Source organism: Cervus elaphus, chromosome 7, assembly GCF_910594005.1.
Source record: "Cervus elaphus chromosome 7, mCerEla1.1, whole genome shotgun sequence".
Taxonomy (NCBI): Eukaryota; Metazoa; Chordata; class Mammalia; order Artiodactyla; family Cervidae; genus Cervus; species Cervus elaphus.
This window is the reverse complement of record NC_057821.1, coordinates 11,252,889-11,266,824: the sequence shown is the minus strand read 5'-3', so window position 1 is coordinate 11,266,824 and position 13,936 is coordinate 11,252,889. Positions and strand designations below refer to the sequence as shown.

At 40.7% G+C, this 13,936-nt stretch overlaps 1 protein-coding gene across 2 annotated transcripts in view; it reads left to right on the top strand.

The window, feature by feature from the left end:
- SLC26A8 (solute carrier family 26 member 8) overlaps positions 1-13,936 on the top strand; it is an 83,027-nt gene that overhangs the window by 5,134 nt on the left and 63,957 nt on the right. For both annotated transcript variants that reach the window (XM_043907289.1, XM_043907290.1), the window contains exons 2-3: positions 4,180-4,366; positions 10,893-11,032. In XM_043907289.1, the coding sequence (XP_043763224.1) occupies positions 4,185-4,366; positions 10,893-11,032 (322 nt within the window). In that variant the 5' untranslated portion in view covers positions 4,180-4,184. The remainder of the gene's footprint in view (positions 1-4,179; positions 4,367-10,892; positions 11,033-13,936) is intronic.

The following is a 13,936-nucleotide window of genomic DNA, read 5'->3' as shown; positions in this document are numbered from 1 at the left end:
CTCTAACCTCTGATAGCACCATATTTTGGTATTTTTATTCTGCTAAATGGTAGAATCTTTGTCCTTTTGTATCCTTTGAGCACCTAGCATTCAGCAAATGTTTGTGGAACACTAAATTAATTAACCAGGGCTTCCCTGGTGGCTCAGTGGTAAAGAATCCACCTGCCAGTGCAGAGACGCAGGTTTGATCCCTGGATTGGGAAGATCCCCTGGAGAAGGAAATAGCAACCCACTCCAGTATTCTTGCCTGGAAAAATTCCATGGACTGTAAAAAAATTCCAGTGGGCTATAGTTCACAGGGTCACAAAAGAGTCAGACTTGACTTGGGACTAAACAGCAACAACCATAAATTAATTGACCACAGGTGGAAAAGCATTCTTCAGTCAGAAATAAATGAAGGCCAAGATTGCATATGGTAGAAATTTATAAGATTGTGAAAATTATAGCAGGCAAACTTACCAAATCCTAGTCTAGTAGAACATGGCTACCTTTTGAAATATAAATGATGTAGGTTGAAGACAATAGGGAGAAATGCTTTTTTCCATAAGTCAATTGATGAGATATAGTACCTCCCAAGGGTGTGACAACAGAAAACATAAATGCTTTAGCTTTGAGAGAGAGAGAAATTCTTGAGGGATAAGTTATAATTTGTGATGGGAGGAGATGAGAGTATTTTGTTTTTTTTAACAACAAGTCTCTGGATCAGAGGTCACATGCTCCTGGGTCAGACTGAATCTGGCCTGCAGAGATGTTTTGTTAGATGCATACTGTGTTTTTAAAACTATGTATGGTGATTGACAACAATTCAAAGTCAGAAGATTTCACATCAAAATCTGGAATTATGGCTTCCCTGGGGAAAGATCAGATCTGGCCATCCTGAGCCCCATATCCCCCATGACAATGATTGCTGCAGCCACCTTCGCCTGGCCCACTGTTTCCATTATGCTTGTCCACACGTTGCCTGCTTCGTGGCATTTCAGAAACAAAGTGCCGAATTCTAGACTCTCCATCTAACCCAGGATGGCAATTTTTTTTACATTTTATTTTTATTTATTTATTGGCTGCACTGAGTTGCCACCCATGTTGAGGCGAGCAAGGGCTGCTCTCTAGTGGTGGTGCGCGGGCTTCTCGTTGTGGTCGCTTCTCTTTTTGCAGAGCACAGGGTCTAGGGCATGCAGGCTCGATAGTTGTGGTGCACAGGCCCAGCTGCCCCACGGCATGTGGAATCTTCCCGGACCAGGGATGGAACCCATGTCCCCTGCGTTAGCAAGTGGATTCTTTTTTAATTTTATTTTAACTGGAGGATAATTACTCCACCGTATCGTGATGGTCTCTGCCACACATCAACATGAATCAGCCACAGGTAGACATACATTCCCTCCCTCTTGAACCTCCCTCCCCATCCACCCCTCTAGGTTGTCACAGAGCACCAGCTTTGGGTTCCGTGTGTTACACAGCAAATTCCCGCTGGCTGGCTGTTTTACATATGGTAACGTACACATTTCAGTGCTACTCTCTCAAATTATCCCACCCTCTCCTTCCCCGACTGTGTCCAGAAGTTTGTTCTTTATGTCTGTGTCTCCATTGCTGCCCTGCAAATAGTATCATGGCACCATCTTTATAGATTCCATGTATTTGCATTAATATATATAGTATTTGTCTTTCTCTTTCTGACTTAATTCACTCTGTATAATAGGCTCCAGGTTCATCCACCTCATTAGAACTGACTTGAATGTGTTCCTTTTTATAGCTGAGTAATATTCCATTGTGTATATGTACCACAACTTCTTTATCCACTTATCCATCGATGGGCATCTAGGTTGCTTCCATGTCCTAGCTATTGAAATAGTGCTGGCAGATGGATTCTTTATCACTGGACCACTAGGGAAGTCCCAGGATGGCAATTTTTATAATTTCAATATAATAAGCAGGTAATTAGGCTCTTTTAGTTGCCAGGAACAGATAGATTCTAGTCATGGAAGTTTATTGTAAGATTACGTAGGAAAAGTAAGGAAGGATGGATCAGTATTCCTATGGGTGGGGTAAAGAAAGGGAAAAATGTTACCTATGTTTTAGTGTATAGTTCTATTTTTTTCTGGAAGACACAAAGTGCTAATTCTCTTAAGTAATACATTGTAAAGCAGCTCTTCCATCCTCTTCTGTGTTCCCTAACTATACTCTCACTCCTTTATTGGATTTGTGATCATTGGTTCATAGTGTTATACAGTACATTCCTGCTCCCCTATGTTTTGAGAGTAAAAATACATTATATAAAACTATGGCTGAGTTACCTAACATTTCCAAAACCTCAGTTTAATCACCTGTATTCTTGGGCTTCCCTGGTGGCTCAGCTAGTAAAGAATCCATCCGCAATGCGGGAGACCTGAGTTCAATCCCTTGGTTGGGAAGAGCCCCTGGAGAAGGAAACGGTTACCCACTCCAGTATTCTGGCCTGGAGAATTCCAGGGACTTTATAGTCCATGGGGTCGCAAAGAGTCAGACATGACTGAGCAACTTTCACTTTCACTTTCAAAAGTAGTAGTAGGATTGTTGTGGGAATTAAAAGAAATAACTCATGAAAAAATCTAGTGCAATGCTTGGTATATATTAAGTGCTCTATGAATGTTGTATGTGATGTTGATGATTAATATAGATCTACTTTTTTACATTTATGTGGAAGAATATTAGCTGTGTGCCCTTTTTATTATTCAAAAACACGGACAATCAAGAACAGTTACACTTTCTCCAAGAGATGGAACTATATTCATCCTCATTAACTCTTTCTTCTCATTCTTTTTAAAAGAGCAAGATGATAGTACATATTTTTAAAGTTTGATTTAACTTTAAAGCCCTTAGGGGGCTTCCCTGGTGGCTCAGATGGTAAAGCATCTGCCTGCAATGAGGGAAACCTGGGTTTGATCCCTGGGTCAGGAAGATCTCCTGGAGAAGGAAATGGCAACCCACTCCAGTGCTCTTGCCTGGAAAATCCCGTGGACAGAGGAGCCTGGTAGACTACAGCCCATGGGGTCGCAGAGAGTTGGACACGACTGAGTGCCTTCACTGTCTTTCACTTTTCATGACCCTTAGAGATCATACGGTCAAACCATGTCATTTTATGGACCGGAAAACTGAAACTCAGTTTCTAAGAAACTTGCCCCCAATCATAGAGCTAGTTGTTAAAAAAAAAAAAAACAAAACCAGAGCTAGAACTCCAGAATCCTGATATCCTGTGCCATGCTTTTTCTGCTACCTTATAACACCACTAACTAGATACTCGACCATCATTCAGAAAAATTTGTTGAGGGCCTACTAAATGTCACACAGTATTTGGGGCCCTGGAATAAAGTCCTGCCTCTTGGAATTATATTTTAGTGTGGGAAACAAACAATGAACAGACAAATACTGAGTCAGGCACTATTAAGTTTTGTGAAGAAAAGAAAAAGATAAAGGGATAATGATGGATGCTATTTTAGATTAAAAAAAAAGGAGTTAGAAAACCCCATGTTGATCCCTTAACCTTTAGTAGTTTCAGTGAAAATTAGTGGTTATACTTTTGCCTCTTAATCTTTTCCCTGCAACAGAACAACATATGAAGAAAACTAGGCTTTCTAGCCAGACATTTGGGTTCTAATCCTGACTCTAAATATTCAACAGCCAAAGCTGTTTAAACTTTCAAGCTTTGGTTTCTCCATTTGGAAAATGAGAAAATACACCTGGCTTTTTTTTTAATTTATTTATTTTAATTGGAGGCTAATTAGTTTACAATATTGTAGTGATTTTTGCCATACATGGTACACCTGGCTTTTTTAATAGGGTTGTTTTAGGTATAAAATTATACACTAAATGAGAAAGTTTTCTAAAACTGTGATGCTTTATGTAGGTATGCTTAGTCGCTCAGTCATGTCCGACTCTTTGTGACCCCATGGACTGTAGCCCACCAGGCTCCTCTGTCCATGAGATTTTCCAGGCAAGAATACTGGAGTGGGTTGCCATTTCCTCCTCAAGGGCATCTTCCCAAGTCAGGGATGGAACTTGTGTCTCCTGCATTGCCCATAGATTCTTTCCCACGTTTTGTAGATATGTTACCATTACATGGAAATTTTATCTGCATAAAAATGTGTCAAGGATCTAGATTTTTTTTAAAAATGTCACTTGTTCAATTTCTTTCCACTCTTCCAGGAACAATGCAACCAGACAGGAGCTTCCAGAGTTTTGCCTCAAGGTACAGGCAGAATTCTTTCACATATGATGTGAAGCGAGACGTGTACAATGAGGAAAACTTTCAACAGGAACACAGAAGGAAGACCACTTCCTCTGCGAACGTGGACATCGACATCAGCACCGTCAGTCACCAAGTGCAATGCAGGTGCGTGTGTGCATTCAGCCGCAGCCAGGCTGGCAGCCCCAAAACTCTGCTTGCTGCCTTTGGTGCCTACTTCTGTTTTCCTCTTCTGGATTCCGGTCATCAGAACCCCTAGCTTATTGCATAATTTCTCTTCAGTTGTTTTTTGTGGGTTTTTGTGTGTGTGTGTGTGTGTGTGTGTGTGTGTGTGTGTGTGTGTGTGTGGTTTGTCCTCTATCGCCTTCTTTTTAAATTTTTATTTATTTTTTTATTTATGGCTGTGCCAGATATTTGTTGGGGCACAAGGACTTTCTCTAGTTGCGGCCAGTTGGGGACTACTCTCTCGTTGTGGTGCGTGGGCTTCTCATTGCGGTGGCTTCTCTTGGTATGGAGCACCGGCTCTACGGTTCTTGGGCTCTGTAGTTGGGGTACATGGATTCAGCTGCTCCGAGTCATGTGGAATCTTCCCCCACCAGGGATCGAACCTAAGTCCCAGCATTGGCAGGCGGATTCTTAACCACTGGACCACCAGGAAAGTCTCTTATATCACCTTCTTGATTGTAAACTTGGCATAAAGACCTTAGTTGTCCCCCACAGCATCCAGGGATGATATTTAATAAATACATTGTTTGATTAACCTCCATTGCCAGTCTCCTAACAATAACAACAAAAAGCAACCATGGTGGACTAATTAATGATACCAGAACAACTCTGTAAGTTCTATAGTTCAGGGGCTTGTAACCTGTTTTTGTGTTTGAACCTTTTAGCTATCTATCAGACCTGATGAACCTCTTTTCAGAATATTTTTTTTTAACTTTTTTTATTGTGGTAAAGTATATACAACATAAAATTGGTCATTTTAACCATTTTAAAGTGTACCAATCAGCAGTATTAATGACACTCATGATGTTGTGCAACCATTACCGCTATCTATTTCCAAAACTTTTTCATCACTGCAAACAGACATTTTGTACCCGTTAGGCAATAACTCCCCATTTCCCCCTCCTCCAGTCTCTGGTAACCTCTCTTCTACTTTCTGTCTCTCTGAATTGCCTATTATAGATATTTCATTTAAGTGGAGTCATACAGTATTTGTCTTTCATGTCCTGTTTATTTCACCTAGCATAATGTTGTAGCATGGATCAGTATTTCATTTTATGGCTGATGATATTCCACTGTGAGTACAGGCCTTGTTTTGTTTATCCATTCATCTGTTAATGGACACTTGGATTGTTTCCACTTTTTGGCTGTCGTGAATAATCCCACCATGAGTATTGGCATAGGAGTATCTGTTTGAGTCCCTGCTTGTAATTTTTTTAGGTATACACCTAAGAGGGGAATTGTTGGATCAAATGGTAATTTTACGTTTAATTTTTTGAGAAAATTTTTTTCACAGTTGCTGCATCATTGTCCATTCACATTAGCAAGTATTCCAGTTTCTTCAAATCCTCTCCAATAATTGTTATTTTCCTTTTCTAAAAAATTATTGTTATAGCCATACTAGTAGGTGTAAAATGGTATCACATTGTAGGGTGGTGCTTTTTTTTTTTTTTTTTTTGCATTTCCCTAATTATTACAGATGATACCACCCTTATGGCAGAAAGTGAAGAGGAACTAAAAAGCCTCTTGATGAAAGTGAAAGAGGAGAGTGAAAAAGTTGGCTTAAAGCTCAACATTCAGAAAACTAAGATCATGGCATCTGGTCCCATCACTTCATGGAAAATAGATGGGGAAACAGTGGAAACAGTGTCAGACTTTTATTTTGGGGGACTCCAAAATGACTGCAGATGGTGATTGCAGCCATGAAATTAAAAGACGCTTACTTCTTGGAAGAAAAGTTATGACCAACCTGGATAGCATATTGAAAAGCAGAGACATTACTTTGCCAACAAAGGTCCGTCTGGTCAAGGCTATGGTTTTCCCAGTGGTCATGTATGGATGTGAGAGTTGGACTGTGAAGAAATCTGAGCGCCAAAGAATTGATGCTTTTGCACTGTGGTGTTGGAGAAGACTCTTGAGAGTCCCTTGGACTGCAAGGAGATCCAACCAGTCCATCCTAAAGGAGATCAGTCCTGGGTGTTCATTGGAAGGACTGATGTTGAAGCTGAAACTCCAATACTTTGGCCACCTCATGTGAAGAGTTGACTCATTGGAAAAGACCCTGATGCTGGGAGGGATTGGGGGCAGGAGGAGAAGGGGACAACAGAGGATGAGATAGCTGGATGGCATCACTGACTCGATGGACATGAGTTTGGGTAAACTCTGGGAGTTGCTGATGGACAGGGAGGCCTGGCATGCTGTGATTCATGGTGTCGCAAAGAGTCAGACACAACTGAGCGATTGAACTGAACTGAACTGAATAACTAAATATGATGAGCCTCTTTTCATGTGCTTATTGGTCTCTTGTATATCTTTTTTTGGAGAAATGTCTATTCCTTTGCCTTTTTAAAAACTAGATTTTTTTTTTTCTTTTTGTTGTTGAATTGTAAGAGTTCTTTATTTATTCTGGATATTAAACCCTTATCAGATATGTGATTTGCAAATATTTCCTCCCATTCTGTGGGTTTCCTGTTATAGTGTCTTTTGGTGTGCAACAGTTTTAATTTTAATGAAATTAGATTTATCTATTTTTTTTCTTTTCTTGCTTGTGACTGTGGTGTCTTATGTAAGAAACTATTGTGAAATCCAAGGTAATGATTTTCCCCTATGTTTTCTTCTAAGAGTTTAATAGTTTTAGTTCTTAAATTTAGATCTTTGATGCATTCTGAGTAAACTTTGTATATGATATAAAGTAAGAGTCTGTCTTCATTTTTCTCCAAGTGGCTATCTCATTTTCCCAGTACTATATGTTGATGAGTCCATTCTTTTCCCCATTAAATGCTCTTGGCCAGAATATTAAAAAATGCATAAAATACAAAGCATTATGAAGGAAACCAGTTATGTTGAAGTATAGTTATCAACATATGAAAAAATACAGAAATCATGGTATTTAATAATTGTGGGTGTAATGACAACTGTAATTTCTAAGTAATGATGAGTATAAATTATATCTTAAGATATCTGCAGCAGTTTTACTGTAATGTGAAAATATTTGTGATTCTGTTGGTGACAAAGTCAAAACTCTGCTGATAACGACTATGGTTTGTTGTCAACATTCATAACTGAAGGAAATACTACATTTCAGTTAGGAGGTTAGTGAAAATAAAGGTATCATTTTTCCTAAAGTCACATACCGCCATGAATTTCCTCTAGAGATCCCTTGGTCATCTACAGACATCAGGTTGAAAACCCCTTGTGACCTGCATCATCATATTAACCCTAACTACTCAAACTGTCCTCACTCACACTGCACATTTATTAGCCCCTGTCATCCCTTGATTTCCTCACCCAGAGTTGGCATGTGTTGGGTGACAAGAGAGGAAGGCCTCCACGCAACCCTATTGCAGACCTTCCTCCCCGTGAGCCTCCTGCTTTGCCCATATCCTGCCTTTCGCAGGTTGTGGTCTTGGATGTCCTTCCCTGTCCTCTATCACAACTCTCACTTCTCCTGCTCCAGGATGGGTCAGAGGTCATATGACAAAAAGAGCACTTGGGGGCCGCACTGGCTTTGCTCTGTGAAAGCATAGTCTTTTCCTAATTTATCCCTCGTCATAAACAGGCACTACCAAAGAAGTTTCAGCCTATTCCCCTCCAGCTGCCCTATCCTTAGACATTTAAATCTGACCTGCACTGCCTCCCATGGGCTTTTATGACAGTTCTCATTCCTTACTTCTAAAGCACACAGTTATGTCTATTTCTGAATTTTAACCTAAAAGGTAGCCCAGCGCTGTGGCTGAAAGCAAGAGTCTGAAGCCAGATTGCCTGGTTTTGAATCCCAGTCCTGCTGCTTCCCAACTGTGTGACCTTAAGTAGGCTATCCAACCCAGCTGAGCCTCAGTATTCTCATCTATAAGATGGGGATGATAATAGCACCTACCTTACAAGGTGATTGTGAGGATTAGAGAGTATTTGTAAAGCAGCTAGCAAATAGTAAAAAAAAAAAAAAATTATAATCTTTAACTTCATCTCTTCCTTTCTTCAGGAAACTTCATCTCTCCCTTCATTTTTTCCCTTTTGGTTAGCAACTGAAATACTCTTTTTCTTTTAGAGTGCTCCCTTTTGCTTTCACATCAACTCTCACATCCCTCACTTTTAAGATGCCTTAATTAAGACCTAGATTCATGTTGAAGTGCTTATACCGTTCCTCCACCAACTTCTATTTCTATTCCTCCAGCTCCTTCCTTGATTCCCATCCACCTTAGGTCCTCGTTATTCCAAGTCCATTTTATTTTTCTGGCATGCTAAAGAGTTTTGATGACTCTCCCTAGGGTGGCAGGTCTTCAGTCAAGTGGCACATGGAAAGGAAGGAACACTGGACGAGATACGAAACAAATTGTCCCAATGCTGTGGTCTGCTCCCCCCGCCACCCACACAGAGGGCCATAATTGGAGAGAGCACACACTCTACACCTGCCTGTCACCCAGGGGTTCTCAGAAGAATCACAACACGGGATTCTTTCCAAGGGCTTTTTCCAGGTGGCGCGGTGGTAAAGAATCTGCCTGCCAACACAGGAGGTACAAGAAACACAAGTTTGATCCCTGGGTGAGGAAGATCCTTGTAGTAGGAAATGGCAACCCACTCCAGTATTCTTGCCTGGAGAACCCTATAGACAGAGGAGCCTGGCGGCCTACAGTCTATGGGGTCACAAAGAATTGGACACGACTGAGCACCTACTAATGCACTTTCTCTGAAAACCTATGGTCTTGCTTCTGGCTCCTGAGCAGAATTTGACCACTGTCAATAGGAACTGTAGTGGTAACAGAGTGGCTAGAACACTGATATAAAAATCAGGAGATCTGGTTTCTAGCCCCAGCTCTGCCCACACGTATTACTGTGACCTTGGTAAAGACATTTGCACTTATTTGACCTTAACTTCCTTATGGGACAGTAATGCTCATCGTTGTGAGAGACAAGCATGTTGAAATTTCTTCTTTTCTGAGCACACATTTTAGCCTTGCATACACCAAAGTTACATTTGTTGCTATGGTCAAATCCCAGTTATTCAGCTATAGCTCATACATGGAAAATCTCCATACTCTTTGTTTTCATCCCATCCTGAGATATAAATAGCAAAAAGCAATTTAAAACTGTATTAATTTTACTGATGGGTTGATGGGTTAACTGATTGATTTACAGTGATTCTGCTGTGTTAGATGATCTAAAGGTTAAAGTAGGTTTTCTTAACCTCAGGATCGTTGACATTTTCGACCATAAAATCATTTCTTATGGAGGGCTGTCCTGTACACTCTGGGGTGTTTGATGGTATCCCTGGCTTCTATCCACTAGATGCCAGTCGTGATAATCAAAAACATCTCCAGACATTATCAGATGTCCCTGGGGAAACACAACGCCCTCCAGTTGCTACCCACTGAGCTAAAAGATAATAAGGCCTTATTGTATTGCCTTTTCTTTACATGGCTAATGCTATAAGCACAAGATTCCATATTATATATTCTCCATAAATTTCTACATGAACGTGAAAGTGGTAGTCGCTCAGTCATGTCTGACTCTTTGCGACCTCTTGGACTGCAGCCTGCCAGGCTCCTCTGTCCATGGAATTCTCCAGGTAAGAGTACTGGAGTGGGTTGCCATTCCCTTCTCTGGGGGATCTTTCCAACCCAGGTATCAAACCTGAGTCTCTTGCACCTGCATTACTGGCAGATTCTTTATTACAGGTCAAAGCCATGTAGAGTTAATGCTTGGTAAAAATTTTAGTATACAGGAATGATATGAATGTGTTAATTCCCTGCCATCCACTAATATCACATCTCAGAAAACTGTCCTTACCAAGAGAAAGTCATAAAAGTCAATTTTTCTACTGGAAACTTTTGGTAGCTTGAATTTTCCTCAAACATTCTGTAAAACTACACACCTGATTTGTATACTGGACTTACAAGGCTTTTGTTGTTGTTTAGTTGCTAAATCATGGCTGACTCTTGTGACCCAGTGGACTGTAGCCCACCAGGTTCCTCTGTCCATGGGATTTCCCAGGGAAGGATACTGGAATGGGTTGCCATTTCCTTCTCCAGGGGATCTTCCTGACCCAGAAATCGAACCCATGTTTCCTGCACTGGCAGGCAGATTCTTTACCATTGTGCCACCAGGGAAGCCCTTATAAGGCTTAGTTCTTATCATGTATGGCACTGACCCTCGCTTGGAGGTGATACTATCCCCCAGGGAATATTTGGCAATGCCTGGAGATAGTTTTGGTTATTAAGACTAGGGGAGGGGATGCTGCTGGCATCTAACAGATACAGACCAGAGATGCTGCTAGACATCCTACAGTGCATAGGACAGCCTCACAACAAAGACTTGGCCAGTCCAATATGTCCAAATGTCAGTAGTATTGACAAAAAACTCTGTTTTATGGGAAGAAGAAAGTACTTGGTGTGGCTTTTCTTGGCCCTGTGGACTTTTTCTTTGGAGAACTTAAGTCTGTTCTTTCTCACAGATGCTCATGGCACAAGTTCCGAAGATGCCTGCTTACAGTGTTTCCCTTCCTAGAGTGGATGTGTTTCTATCGATTCAAAGATTGGCTTCTTGGAGACTTACTTGCTGGTATAAGTGTTGGCCTTGTGCAAATTCCCCAAGGTAAGAAAGAAAAAAGGGCTTTTCACACAGATAATATATCCCTTGTCCAGAGTAAACAAGTTACTTGTGCTAGATAAATAGGAAAAAAAAATGTGATTTCCATTCACATCATTACCATTTGTTTCCTTACCTGCCAAATTTCTAACTCGTCGAGGGTGGTTGCAAAAGTCTCAGTTTAGTTTAGAACCCTGAATTCTTGTAATGCCTGCTCACAGTCATTTTTTCCTTAACTAGTCATTTCATACTCACAGGACTCCAATGGATCTCACTTGGCGTTGATTTTACTTAGAAAGGTGAAGAATAAGAAACCCAGCATGCTAACTTCTCTTTAGCAAGTCACACACAGCAGTCCAGGGGCCACTCTTTGGTCTTACAAGTGGCAGTTCAAATATAAGACAAGATCATATAGATAGGTGGGGGAGCTATCTGGGCTTTAGAAGTCCTGTTTCCCAAGTAGGAACCAACATCTCTTGTAATTCCCATAGCTGATGCCTCCAGGGGTCCCATATTGACATGTCCAGTTGCAAGTGTCATTGTGCTCTGAGAAGCTCAAAGTTAGGGCTTCCCATCGGATATTAATCTTTCATTCACCCTTGGTCCAGCTAGAATATACTAATCAGGTTCTTTTTGCCGTAACTAGTATTGCTTGGTGACACAGTTGGCATTCCACCATTATCAGGTTTCCAAAGAAACAGCTAGAAAGCTAACCCAAGATCAGCTTTATCAGAGAAAGGATTTTGTGTTAACACTTTACTCAGTGCATGCTAAGTTGCTTCTGTCATGTCCAACTCTTTGGAACCCTATGGACTGTAGCCCATCAGGCTCCTCTGTCCATGGGATTCTCTAGACAAGAATACTGAAGTGGGTTGCCTTGCCTTCCCACAGAGCATCTTCCCAATCCAGGGATCGAACCCACGTCTCCTGTGGCTCCTGTACTGCAGGCCGATTCTTTACTGCTGACCCACCAGGGAAGCCCCTCCTTTATTCAGAATAGTTCACAATTGCCTACGTAGTCTTTAAACACTTCTGTTTCTCTTTTCTTGGGGCAAACCAAGCAAGATTGAAATTTGTGATCATACAGGTTGTGTAAAGCACAAATGAAGGGAAAGGGGCCAGTGGCAGCTGAAATCCAACTCTGGTGAAAGGGCTGTTAGTGGGGGAAAGGGACCCCTTTAAAATAATTATCTGACAGTAAAATTCACTTATCTCTTACAGTTCTGTGAATTAAAACACAGGTATAAATTTGTATAACCACTGCCACAACCAGGCTACATGGCAGTTCCATCAGCCCCCAAACTGTCTTCTGCCATCACTGCTTAGTCACGTTGTCTGCTAACCTCTGACCCCTGGCAACTACTGATCTCTTCTCCATCACCATAGCTCTGTCTTTTTCAGAATGTCATATACATGGACTCATATACTAAGTAACTTCTGAAGGATGACATCTTTAATTCAGCATTATGAAATCAATGCAAACTGCTATACGCATCAATAGGTTATTCCTTTTTGTTGCAGAATAATATTCCATGATATGACTATATCACAGTTTGTTTATCCATTCATTTATTGATGGACATTTTGTTTCCAGTTTGGGTCCATCACAGAGTTGCTGTGAACACTCATGTACAGGTTTTTGTGTGAACGTAATTGTCATTTCTCCAAGGTAAATACCTCAGAAGTGATATTATTGGTTATATGGGAAGTGTATGTTTAACTTTACAAGAAACTGCCAAACTGTTTATGCAGAGTGGCTGAACCTACCATTTTATATTCCCATCAGCAATATATGAGAATTCTAGTTCCTCCACACCCTTGTTAGCACTTGATATTGTCAGTATCTTTAAATTAAGCTTTCTGTTTTGAGGTAACTATAGATTCACATTAATTTGTAAAAAAAAAAAAAAAAAGAGATTACAGAGATCCCTTGCACCTTTTTTTATTTAAAGGTTTTTTAGGGACTTTCCTGGTGGTTCAGTAGTTAAGAATCTACCTTGCAATGCAGGGATTATGGGTTCGATCCCTGATCAGGGAACTAGGATCCCATACGCCATGGAGTGACTAAGCCCACATGCTGCAACTACTGAGCCTGCACACCACAACTAAGGCCCAGTGCAGCCAATTTTTGTTTTTTAAAAGAGCAAAGATTTTCTAATTAACTGATTATTTTTGGCTGTGCTGGGTCTTTGTTGCTGTGCATGGACTTTCTCTAGTTGCGGTGGGTGGGGACTGCTCTCTAGTTGCGGTGGGTGGGCTCCTCCTAGCAGTGACTTCTCTTGTTGCAAAGCACAGGCTCTAGGGTGTGCGGGCTTCAAGAGCGCATGGGGCTTAGTTGCCCATGGCAGGTAGAATCTTCCCAGACCAGGGATCAAACCCGTGTCCCCTGCAATGGCAGGTAGATACTTATCCACTGTACCACCAGGGGAGTCCTTCATTTTGTTTGTAATTTGCGTTTCTCTAATGACTAATGAAGTTGAACATCTTTTCATGTTCTTATTTGCTGTCCTCCGATCCCCTTTGGCAAAGTGCCTGTTCAAGTTTTTTGTTCATCTTTTAATTGGATTTTTTTTTCTTATTGTTAGTTTTTGATAATTCTTTTTATATTCTGAGAATAAGTCCTTTGTTAGATATATGATTTTCAAATATTTTCTCTCTGTAGCTTATCTTTTCACTCTCTTGACGATATATCTGACAGAGAAAAGGCTTTTAATTTTGATGACGTTCATTTTTTTCTGTTTATGAATTGAGTTTTTCCTGTCATATACAAAAACTCTTCACTTAATCACATTAGGTCACAGAGATTTTCTTCTATGTTTTCTTCTCAAAGTCTTATATTTTACGGTTTACTTTTAGAACCAATCTGTTTTGAGTTAATCATTATGTAAGATGTGACGTTTAGATCAAGGC